Genomic DNA, 13,399 nt, shown 5'->3' with positions numbered 1-13,399 from the left:
GATTTCTCACAGCTCAAGACCACTTGATGCAGAGCTGAGACAGGTAACCCACAATCCATTTCAAATAGCACTTGTGCTCACACTATTTAATAACTGAGCTCAGATAAAATATACTATATTTAAAGGAACCAACCTAAGGGTCCAGACATTTTCAGCAAATAGCAGAAAAATCCATACAACTACAGATATCATAATTTGATATGTTTCTTCTGCTTACCCCTGGTCAAAAGTACAAGTTCCAAGAACAAATTCTGAGTTATGAAAACAATTATTCCACAGTGATACTTTCATACCTGCTGACGACTACTGAGATCCAGTTGCTTCCAAAACTGAAAATCTAAACAGAGGTCACGCCAATATTTACAGACTAATGACACTGAAAGGCAACGCTCATTCAGAGATAAGTTGGAAAATATCTGTAAAGAAAGAAAAAATAAATTTGTCACATGTAATCGTATATTAGAGACAGAAATTTTTCATTATCAATACATCATGTAAAAGATAGAAAAGTATTAGCATGCACTATAATACAGATTTACAAATTGCCCCCTGCTTGATTACTCAGGGACAATAACAAAAAAACCTAAATCCCACAAGAACTGACAATATTAATAAGTCATATTAGCCAACAACATAACCAACAACAGAATACATCCTAAGTACTCATTTCTTCGACTAAGTTTCAGAAGTGCTTCTGAGATGGCACACCTAAAGAATTACAAATTAGCTCAGTGCTATTTGCAAGCCATTTTTAAAAGTGCTTTCATTCCCATCCTGAAATGGATGGGAAACCTTTCTTTTTGTTTTTTATCTGAACTGGTAAGGACAGTCTTAAAGGTATTAAAACATCAGGTCTTATGGGAAGGGGGCATGGGATAGTAGAGTAGATTAGCAGAGTAAATCAGTGTCATAGAAGAGAATTGAAGCACAAAATTAGCCTTTTATACCCCAAGGTTTTGAGCACTATAGCAGCTAGCAAAAGAAGAATAAACTGTAACTTTATGGCAAGACCATAAATTGCCATAGCATGTATTACATTCATCCCTTTCTTGAAAACACTGTTGTGTTTTTAAGAAATAAATAAATATAAAAATATATCAATATAAATATAAATAATATAAATATAAATATAAATATAAATATAAATATAAATATAAATATAAATATAAATATAAAATATATATAAAAAGAGGGTCTGTCAAGAGTTCACATGAAGGTACCCTGTCAGCACAAATTAACTTAAATCTACATGTGATTCTATAATGAGAAAAGACAGTAGTGGCATTATACCTACACAGGAGTACAGACTGTAAAACATGCAAAACACTGATCTGAGGACATCAAATACTAAATAGAAGTACTATTTCCCATCTCAGGCAATTTTCTTTTCTCAGGAAAATATGAAAATACTGGAGAGTGTCCATAGGAAAGCCCAGAAGTCTAGCAAATATGAAAACAATCAAGGAAATTACTAGTACTGTTTAGCCAAGGAAAAGGGATGGCAAAGGGAAAAAAAATAAAGAAGGCATAATGAAGCATTGAACTATAATGGTAACTTAAAGAACTTTGTTCATTGGGTGGTCTTTGGAACAGACAAGACAACAAACTGTCGACAATGAACTGTACCCCTTGTTCTAGGAGATGGCTTACCCCAGCAGTTTTAAATATGTATATCCCAGTAAGATTCCCTGATAAAGCAGAGCCCTAATAAGAGAGGAGGGGGTCAAATTCATGACGCTCTGTACATGCTTGCAAGATTATCATTCTCCTCTTTTTCTAGCTATGATAAACTTGCAATCTCTTATGCAAGACTCCTCAGTGTTGAAGGATTGTGTGTGAACCCCATTTCCCTGTAGGCCTTTGCTCAGCCATTACCAGAGTCAGTGTCTCCTTCTCATTAGGCAGCCAGTTAAACACAAAAGACAGAAGAACAATCACTGCCTGCTTTCTCCCTGCAGTTCATACTGGTGACACCATGCAAGGACCAGGAGGTGGCCGCAATCAGCACTCAAAAAATACCATCACCCTCAGTCAAGCAGAAAGAAAGCACTGAATAGTAAGTGGTAATTTGGCATCTGACATTTCCTGCAAAAGTGTAATTCTAAACATGAGAAAAGGTGACAGTCTGCTGATACTCAGTAATTCTAAGTTAGAAAGAGCAGTAGAAAACTTGAGTCCCTGCTACCAGCATGAAATAGAAGACTGAATATTTTAACAGTTATGAAAAAACCTTAGAATAGAAAAAAGCAACATTATCCACATTATGTTGAAACAGACATTTGACTGACTCCAATTAATATTAACAAAGGATATCAAAGTTGGCATCATAAAATACTTCAATTAATCTTTACTCAAGTGGGAAATAAATATGTTTATTTGTGGAAGTAACACCTTTGAGAAAACAGAGATTGAAGTACTAAAGAATACAGTAAACCTGGTACAGTAAAGACTGCTTCTAATACTGCCACTGTTAAAATAAAAGCCCACAAATAAATTCTGTATTTTATTTTGTTTATCCTGGGTTGGCATGGCTAGGTTTTGAGAGCTGGGAGGCTACAAAGGCAGCTTGTCTGAGAAGCTGCTAGAACCTTCCCTCACATCTTACAGAGCCAGTGTCAGCCAGCACCCAAGACTCTGATTTGATTGGTAATAAATTCAACCAATTTCCCTACGTTCAATCTGTTTTGCCCATGACAGTAATCACTGAGTGATCTCTCCCCATCCTTAATTTGTCACCCTTTCCTCATGTTTTTTCTCCCCAGTCAAGGAGGGGAGTGCCAGGGCTTTGGAGAGGAACCTGGTGTCCAGCCAGGACCAACCCATCATGCTACCACCCCACCAAAAGCTGAAAGTCCTTACAAATCACAGACCTACTGCTAACCTGTTTCTCCTGCATGAAGAAGCTGTAGCAACAACAAAAAAGAATTACGTTTGATTAAGTACTTGATACAAACAGTACTGCTGCATAAAAAATATGCTTAGAAATGTCCAAAATCATTTGTCGTAATGCTTTAGTCCATGCTGTACTCAAGTCTAGAAGCAGACACAATTAAGAAGTAGAGGTGCTGCAAAGTGACTTCTTAGAAAACAGTGAGGCCCCAGGAGAAGAGAGACCCAAATAATTGCAGAAGTTGCAGCATGCACAGGACTAGCCATGTAAGTTACACAAGCAGTATGTGCTCAAAAATAAGGCCTTGCCAGTTTTACTCTCTGTAGTAGCTCTAAAAGTTCCAGCTATAAAAGGATGCCGAATAATGCCAAGTAAAATGACAGCTTATGCTCAGAGCTTGCAATTGTTAAAAGATGACATACTGAATTACACTAAATTGAATTTAGTAGCAAGGAGTATACACATCCCAGGTGGTGGCACATCACCCTTACATAGTGATTAACTGAGCTGATGATTAAAATACTACACTAGTGCATAAAACACTTCGACTCACATTGATGACTTCACCACACTTTAATTCACTATTATTCTCTAGACACACACTGATACTGTGGCTTAAATTTTCTAATTCCCGAGGATGCATAAATACAGCTGAAAGCTAAAACCATTCCTACCAACAAGCCTGTTTATTTAACTCTTGCTTATGACAGACAACTTGGATGGCAATGGTTCCAACAGTTAGATTTCATTCCTGAGGATTGTATTCAAACATCTACACTTTCATATCCACCATTCAGTTTGCTCCCCCTCAACTGTCTAATCCCTCTTCCAAACACCAGAATATCCTTCAGCACAGTAAAGGAAAAAGAAGTAAATAGCTTGTTATAGAATAATTTTACATTATTTTCTTTGTTGGCAAAAGGCAGGAGTAGAGGAATCAGAGTTCTGGAAAAGGAGCTCCCTCTCTCTCAACACACCTCTTTCAGCTCAAATTCCTAATGCAGATGGCAGTTTCTGCTGGTTCACCCTTTCATATAATTAAGATTAGTGGGTTTATCTTTCCTTTCAATGGCAAGAGACTCTCTGAGCCTTGAGGCTACATCCCATTTAAGGATACCTGACCTTCCCCACTGACAGCCTTATCATATCTTCCAGACACAGTAAATTCTTTAACCACAACTCTTGCTTTGAAATAAAGCTGTTCACACAGTCTCATTAAAGACCAGTAAATACCTTCCTTGCCTATGTCTTCAACAGCAAGACTGGTTGCTCTCCAGGTGCCCAGCCCACTGAACTGGAAGACAAGAACAGGGAGAAGAATGAAGTCCCCCATAATATAAGGGGGAACAGTCAGTGACCCACTACACCACTTTAGCCCTACACAAGTCTACAGGGCAAAATGGAATCCACGGGCTCCGAGGGAGATCATGGAAGTGCTCACCAAGCCACTTCCATTTTTTACAAGCAGTCCTAGCTGCTAACAGGGGCATTCCCAGTTGACTGGATGCTACAACATGTGATTTTCATCCACACAAACAGCCTGAAGGAAGATCCGGGGAACTACAGGCCTGCCATCAGACCTTGATCCTGAATAAGGGTATGAAATAGATTATCACAAGTGTTGTTACATACAGGACAACTAGAAGTAAGGCCCAGCCAGCACAGGCAGATCCTGCTTTACCAACCTGGTCTCCTCCCATGGCCAGGCAACATGTGTGATGGAATAAGTGAAAGGCTGTGTATTCTGTGTGCCACAGTTTGCTTTGACACCTGGAAAAGCACTCTCCTGGAGAAACTGTCTGCTCACGGCTTCCATGGCGGTACTCTAGAAACAAGTGTTGGAACAGGACCAGGACAGTGACCTGTGCTGGGCACAGGTGAAGCCACTACTCAATCCTATCGTCAGTTTTGAGCCCCTCTACCAGAAAAACCCGCTGGTGTGTGTCAAGAGGGCACTGGAGCTCGTGACAAGCCTGGAGCACAAGTCAGATAGGGAGCAGCTGAGAGTTTTCAACCTTGAGAAAAGGAGGCTCAGAAGAACCTTATTGCTCTCTACAACTGTCTGTCAGAAGGGTGTAGCCAGGGGGATTCAGGGTCTTCTCCCAGTAGAAAACTGACAGGACAACAAGAAATGGCCACAAGATGAGGCAGGGGAGGTTTAGTTTAGACATCAGGAAAAATTTCTTTACTGAAAGGGTTCTCCAGGACTGGAACAGGCTGCCCAAGGCAGTGGTGGAGACACCATCCCTGAAGGTATTTAAAAGACACATAGATGTGGCACTCAGGGGCATGGATTACTGCTGAACTTGGCAGTACCAAGTTAACAGTTGGATTTAATGATCTTAGAGATGTTTTCCAACCCAGGTGATACTACATCAAAAGAAAATACAAAAATGCAATGCCCATGACATGCCCATCAACTAACAGATACAGTAAGTTTTCAGTCAAATCACATTCAATCTGCTTCGCTCAATTCAAAGAGTTTAATTCTGTGTTGATAGATACACCCATACAAATCCTTTACAAGAGAAAAACTACACTGTTTTACCTTTAAACAACAAAACACAGCTAATTCCACAGTACCCCATGTGAGTCAATCCACCATTTTGAATCAGGTAATGTCCAATTGATTTTAAACTAGCTAAACCAAATCCTTGCACAGCACAATTCAGACCACCAAAAAAGTGCCTGACCAAGTTCTGCTGTTTTCTTCAACTTTTTAGAATATTTTGTAAGACAATGGATGAGAAAGGGAGAAAGAGGATGCTGATTAATATTAGTGAAGGGTCTAACCAGAAAAACTAGAAATAAAATTATTCTGTGTAATATTCTTTTTTACCATAAGTTCTTGCATAATGGGCCTCAGATATTACACCCTTAACACTTCCCCAGTGTTTCTATATTAAATATATGCTAAGAGACCTGCGTGTTTAAAAAAGATTATTTTAAACACTTGTGTGAAATGTTAAGAGTATTTCAGTGGGAACAAAGCAAAAAAAAAAAAAAAAGCAAACCAAAAAACACCACAAAGAATCCTACAAATATGTTTTTTAAAAATAATAAAGATTAGTTTTACAAAATCAGAAATCCATGTACTAAATTTATTTTGTGAAGCTTTAAAAATTTTGTAATTTTGGCCTTAAATGAAGTTCCTCAAAGTGAATCAAGTCAAGAAGAAAACTGCACTTTTGATCAAAGGATATTGTGAAAAGTCAACCATATCCATTAAAGTTACTATGAAAGGAAGTTTGGTAATAGAAAATTATTTATGTAGTTGCTAATACAATATCCTCAGCATGAAGTTTTCTAAGAAGTAATTCACATCACCAACATCAAATATAAAGTAAACATAACTATAATTCAAGAAATAATTTTAACTTATCAAAAGATAATCTTAATCTAAAAAAATTAAAAAACATAATCAAGGAGTTAGAACTATTGATTGCATATACTAAAGAAACTTTTCCCTCAGGAAAGGATGCTAGAGAATTCAGTTGATTGCTAATACCATTCTTTAAAAGATACTGCTAACTTTAAGAAACACATATATATCTATGGACATGAACAAAATATAGGCCCCACACCAGAAGAGACTGTAAAAGGTGAATCTACACATCCCCTATTTCTGTCCATCATTTTTCATTTGAAAGAAATAGTTTCATTTCTGTGAATGAAGCTCTACTCTATCATTAAGAAACTTTTGTATTCAATAACAGGTATTCATTACACTGCATCACAGAGATTTGTTTGAAAACAAAAACCTTAAAGAATTAACAACAAAGGAACAATAAAATGTACAAGCATTTCATGGTGCCCAAGTAACTTGAGACATTAATTTCTGGAAAACTGCTCATTAGTTTCATCAATTTTTTCAGCAACTAACTACAATTTCATTCACAAAAATATTTCTCAATTTGGCAAAAAGAACATAACATTTTAATACAAACAATAAAACACAGTATTTGCTAATTGCACGTACAGAGCAGTTCAGCTACCAGATTAAGATGTTTATTAAAGGTTGCCTCATTCTATTTCAGAAAACTCAAGAATCATATGTAAGAGACCAGGGAGGAAGAACAAGTACGTGCTTTGTTTTCAAGATATTTCTCCACTTTACTCACACATAATTTGAAAAGAACAAGTGAAATACAAATAATTCTGAGTTTATGAAACAAATGTGAGCATTGAACTCACACACCTCTGAAAGAAGCCTCAGTACACCCATGAAGGAAATCAAGTTTAAACTGTCCTTGTGATTACAAAAAATGTGCCAGCCAGGGAAAGTGATGATGTGATTTCACGTCCTAGCTAGGATTCTCTTGGCAAGTTGAAATTCACAGCAACTGTTTACCAGTCGCCTACTCCCAGTCACTTGAATTTTAGCACTGGATTTAGTGACTGTACTTAGAAAAAGTCATTTAAGGCAGCTGAATCTAAGGAAATTTTTGCAATGTTAGATTGGCGTCAGATTAGCCAGATTAATTTACATCCCCAGCAATCACACGATCACTCTACAGAGCACAAGGCCAGTGACAGGAACACACAGCCAGAAGTTACAAAAGGAGACAGAGACTGCCCTTACCAGCCAGACTGCTTTAGCTTCAAGGTAAACTACAATATTAGCTTCTGTCTGTAAGAAATAACAGTCCTCCTAATGGAAAGGAAGAGTCCTGACCAACAACCAAAGTAACTTTACTTGCAGGTGCTCACAATGTTTTTACTCTCAGATACCCAACTGCACCCACTAAAAGACACCAGGTAGTGCTTCTGAGTCACCATGCCAGTTTAAAAGCAAATACATTAAAACAGAGCAATATCTGTAAAAGATCAAATATGGGTCAGGCAACCCAAACAAAAGAAACAAACAAATGATTAGGGAATGAAAGCAGATGTTACATTTAATTTATTTTACATTCCAACACTGCACAACTTGTAATCTCTTATTTTCTCCATGCAATAATATGCCATTCTGGAGATGCTGAGCAAGCTAAGCCAACACCTAAACAATGTTAGGGAAACTTTTACTGGCCATGAGTGTTAAGGCATCTATCCCTGTCAAAAAAAAACAGAAATTTTATTCCATGACATTTCTCCTCCTTACATAGCTCATTCTGTGATGTTAAAACCTACAGGCTTGAAAGCCACCTTTACAAACACACCTCTGCAAAGCAAATAAATTGTTTTTGTAATTCGGAAATCAATCATAAAATTCACAACATCTTTCAGAAATTTATCATTGAAATAATGAGCATATACTGTCTTCTCTTTAGTTACTAGTCTACTGGCACGCCTTCCCATCACAATTTTGCCCCGCAACTGCATTCCAGAAGCTCAGTAACACCACAGTGAACCTCACCACAGTGAACCTCATTTCCCCACTAGAATCACAGGATAAGAGTAAGCTTCATGGAAAAAACAAAAAATAGTCAAGAAGCCAAAAAACCAAAACAAATCCATAACAAGCCACATTGCTGTGTTGAACATTGCTAAAGAAAAATGAGTTCAGGCAAATTAATAGTGAAGTTAAAGGACATCTTACCTCCTAGCATCAGTCACAAAGGTTTAAAACCCATTCCATATCTCTTAGTCCTACACTTAAAAGTAAGACTCAACATTACACAGGATAATATACTGGAACACCAGTACAAATAGGAAAGAAAGCTAATATTACAGGAGTGACTCAATGATCTTGCAGATAAAGTCCAATCCAAATAATGTATTTTGATGCCTCTTTCTCCTGACTAGCCAAAAAGAATTAAAAAAAAAATTAAAAAAACAAAATCACAGTTCAACTATAAAATGTCCATGTAGTCTTTTCAGGTATAAATGCCAGCATTCATAAAATCAGAAGACAAAATTAACGGTCTATCTCTAGTCTGTCAAACCCATTTCACATCACTCAGATTATCTGAAATTCAGTGCTAGCGCTAAAATGACAGCAGCAATGCATTTTATTTCAATCAACATTATCATAAAAAATGTTATCACTGCAACAAAAGAAAACTTGTAACTTATTGCAACAAGGGAAGAATTAAAAAAATAAGTAAAGAGCACTGGGTCAAGATAAAAGAAAAGGAGTCAGTAGTGCTTCAAATAACAGTAATAATATACTTGGGAAAACCCTACATTAAATATATACCCACACATATATACTCACACACACATTTATCTTCCCTTTATAGTGCATTAGCCCTAAGCCAAAACTGACAGGTTCAGTGCTAGAGACATATGTTCATTCTTTATAAAAATAAGATCAGTAAACTGAGAAAGAGGACCTCAAAAAGAACACATCATCTATTCTAGACCTTTTGTTTTGAAGCAAGTTCAAGCACACACCAAACATTCTTGATAAGGGCATTCCCCTTGATGTTAAAAAAATAATCAATAAATAGAAATTCCAATTTGCCATGATACCTTGGGTTTTAGCTTTTCTATTTTTCAGATTCTCTGCTGCCTGATATATAACTCTGAAACTTCATACTAGGTGTAAGTTCTCCTCACAGGGTAGTCAGGCAAAACAATCCCTTCCCAGCTAGAGAATCGAGGTCAACCACTACCCAAAAAGCATAAACAACGGTGGAGAGAAGGGAGCAAGGCAAGAGTTTGAAACTTCATGACCCGCAGCTGTAATTGGACAATCGAACCCAGTATGCAGATGAACCAAAACTTATTGTGATAAATGATTATGATTCCTGCTAATAATTGTAACTATATTGATATTTTAGAAAATACTTCTTAAAAAGTAATAGAGGAAAGTTATATGTAATTAGGGTCACAAAACAGATGTTTGCAGATGTTCATAAGATACAGGATGGACTATTGAGATATTTTAACACAAATGGCCTTGGGAAGGACAAAGTTGGGAAAAACTCCCAAGAGTGGAATCGGCATTGAGACAAATGAAAGTCCAGGCAACTCCCTAGGCAAGAACAGCCTTGAAGGCGAATAAGTTGATATAATTCCAGATAGAGAACCCAAAACTGGAACATAATGCTTACTTTTATAACACCAAGCTCAATGTGCATGCGCAACCTGCCAGGTTATTCAGAGGACAGCGAGGAAGGCCATCGGCCTTCATCCAAGAAGACCCCTGAAGAGTCCAGAAGACCGCCCCAGCAACAACGGAAACATGTGCTGTGCAATATAGTGAAGTAGATTTCAATAATCAATATTGGGAGGAGATTTACAGGAACTGTTGATGAATATGTATTAGCATACAGTATAAAAGTTGTGCTTGGATTCTTCTGCCTTTTGTACGTGTGGCGGGGTGAGAGGTCCTCCCCATACCCCAATCCATTTTGCTTATGCTTTATCTGAACCACTGCCAAATTTCTATGTATAACTCTTTCACTATATTTGCTTTCATTATTTATTTTATATTTTCTTTTATACCTCAATTAAAATTGCTGCTACATTTTACATCTTGTGGTTTATTGAATTGGACATATGGGACCTCATTCATGACATTACAGAAGTGTAAAAACTTCTGACCAAGATCCATCTTGGATTCAACCTGTGTGTAGCCCTGGCCAGGCTCTTGAGCTGCCCAAGGTGTATCCTTTTAAGGCCTTTCAACAAATACCTATTTTGTCTATTTAGCTCTGTCTAATCTCTGCTCCAGATCAGCCTCTTTAGGCATCAATTACATAATCGTGGAGACAGGAAACCACTGTTGCCAAGGCCTGGAAAATGATAAAAAGTATCTCACCCAAATTAAGTTTATTAATTCCTCCTATACAACAAAGGACAGGAACACACTTAAACTTTCTATCCATTTTCTCTTAACTAAAGATTGCATCTCAGTCTTCTTTATGAAAAACTGTCATTGAGTTTATTCAGGATCTTCCAACTACTGTAACAGGCCATGTTTTCATCACCTCTAGCTATCCCCTGATGCCTCTCACATTTGTGTGTGGATTTCCTAAGGAGATCCCAGTGCCCACAACCTACTGCAGTACTCTAGCAAAGGCTTTAAAAGCACAGAGCACAGGAGAGAATTTCCTTTCTGTGTTTTACATGCAGAACTCTGTTAAAACACCTCAAAAGGAAATCTGAAGTGTTTGAATTGGCATTCTCTTTGTTTGAATTGGCATTCTCTTATAAATTCATGGATCAGTCTACAGACCATTTACACCTTTTTTGATTAAACAGCAGCACTGCAAAGAGGTAACAGACACAAAAGGAAGATTTATTTTTCTATTTAATTTTACAGGAATAAGCAGCAGTGACTCTTCAATAGGTACAAACTTGTGATGTACAGCTCAGAGTTTCAGAACTTAATTGTATGCAGCAGAAGATTCTGTAATTTTCTGTAGTGCTTAGAAACAGCTCCCTTTTTTTCATTCACACGTGTGTAGGACACAGTCAAGCTATCTATAGCTGACTGATCTATAATTCCTTAATTCTCCTCAAGTTTTAAAGAGAATGGCTTTAAGTTACCCTTTAGTCAGTTTCCCTCCTCTACCAAGAGGAAAGATGACATTTTGCCCACTGTATAACATTGTTTTCTCACACATGTTTCAGCAGCAAAATGAAAAGCAAAACACAAAACCCTAACTGTGGAAGCACCATTCTTTTATCACTTCATATTGACCAGGATACCTCGTCACCAGCCAGGGAAACAGGATCAACTGGCACACTGCACAATGAACTTTGGGAACAGTAGGGCCCATCTAATGATCTGCAGGCAAACTTCAGTCTGACAGACCCTTCCACCCATCCCAAACCCTAGGCTTAGAGGAGAGTGAACCACCATAAACAACTAAACAGCACCTGAGCAGACAAATTGGCAAGCTCTTCCTAAAGGAGTTCCTGACATAGTCCCTTCAGCTTGTCTTGAGGCCACCTACAGACATTGGTGACAGCCACTCCTGCACCAGCACCACTGCATCAGAAGGTCACAGACATGGGAATCAAGAAAAAAACCATCAGGATCTGTCTCCTGCTGTTTCCCAGGATGGAATCTCTTGTCCCTGCATTAAGGTTTCTGTGTCCTACACCCACTGTAAAAAGATTTTGGGTATATTTGTCTTCCACCCTCTCATAATGAAATTACACCTTTAGAGAAAGGACTATATTTAGGATACTCTACCTGTATAAAAATCCATCATAAGAAGGCAAATGTAAATCCAGTTGACAGGACACCTGGTTACACATCTGAAGTTAAAAGCTCCATGACAGAGTAGTATATTTTGGAAGCAACCAAAAATCCCAAAGCAATGGAATGGTTAGGAGACAGATATATAGATAAAGACATATATATACATACATACATATACACACACACACACACACACATATATATATATATATATATATATATATATATATATATATCTCAAAGAACCCAAAAAACCCAAAATCATAAATTCAACTCATTAGTACATCTATGGATTGGAGGGCAAATTTGTGGGTGAGGGGTGAGTGGGTTGGCTCCTACCAAGATGCTGGAAACAATGGCCTATTTTTTCAGACATTCCAGAAAGAACTGACTACAGGACAACCGTAGAGACAAAATCACTGAGGAAGGTAGATGTCTGTCCTGATTTCAGATAGGATAAAATTCTTCTCAGCTGCTGGTAACAGTGCTTTGTGGCTGGTACAAAACAAATGTTTTGTGCATCACCTGGATCTCTCTTTCTTGTTCTCCTTTTTATATAAACATTTTATACTAATATATGTTAGCATACTTTATTTTTCATCAGTTATTAAACTGTTCTTATCACAACCCACAATGTACACATTTTTCCCCCTGAATTCTACACCCAACCAGTCTGTGGATGTGCTGTGCAAGTGGCTGCCTGGGGTTAAAACAAAACCCCATGTTTGTAAGAAAAAACAACCAAACATAAAACCCCCATAACCTTGAAAACACAGGTAGAAATTAAATAGACACTAAATCACATTTAAACTGGTCCACAGGTAAGATGGACAGGACATCTTTCACTATTAAAGTTATGGCACATCTATAGACACATATTTTTCAAAAAGTGAAACTGAGTACTTAAGAGTAACCACAGAAAAGTATTCACACCATTGATCAAAAAGCATTTCAGCTACACTAACCAAATGAGAACAGTTTCAAATCCCAAAACTAAGTATCAAAGAAAATAGTTATCTTCCAATAACAGTGGCAAACAAATGTTTCCATTCTAGAAGAACTACAAGACAAAGTTTCAATTTTGCAATCACAGATGAGATTAATTCAGATGACAGCTCATGAATTCTTATCTGCCTAGAATTAATTTGCATAGCACATCCATGAAACATTACTGACACGCTTATGAGTATTAAAAAAAAACAAATGAAACCAACAAACAACAGCAAAAAACCCTCAAACCAACTAAACCTCCCACAGAATTAGTGTTATGTGCAAGACAGACAGGTAAGTAGGCTGTTACTGTTTGACAACAAAAGAGTACAGGAAGTACACTAGCAAAACATGAACACCAAGAGTCATGTCTCTCACTCCTGCACTACTGTGTCCTGCTTTAAGTTCAGCCATCTGAT

General features: G+C 37.4%; 1 protein-coding gene across 2 annotated transcripts in view; it reads right to left on the bottom strand.

Annotated features, from left to right (window-relative positions):
• The window catches only part of FBXL17 (F-box and leucine rich repeat protein 17), a 274,595-nt gene that overhangs the window by 259,598 nt on the left and 1,598 nt on the right, over nt 1-13,399 (bottom strand). For both annotated transcript variants that reach the window (XM_085566318.1, XM_021524805.3), the window contains exon 2: nt 294-416. In XM_085566318.1, the coding sequence (XP_085422444.1) occupies nt 294-416 (123 nt within the window). The remainder of the gene's footprint in view (nt 1-293; nt 417-13,399) is intronic.

Source organism: Lonchura striata, chromosome Z (genome assembly GCF_050655825.1).
Source record: "Lonchura striata isolate lonStrDom1 chromosome Z, ASM5065582v1, whole genome shotgun sequence".
NCBI lineage: Eukaryota > Metazoa > Chordata > Aves > Passeriformes > Estrildidae > Lonchura > Lonchura striata.
The sequence above is the reverse complement of the archived record's forward strand: the minus strand, read 5'-3'. Positions and strand labels throughout refer to the sequence as shown.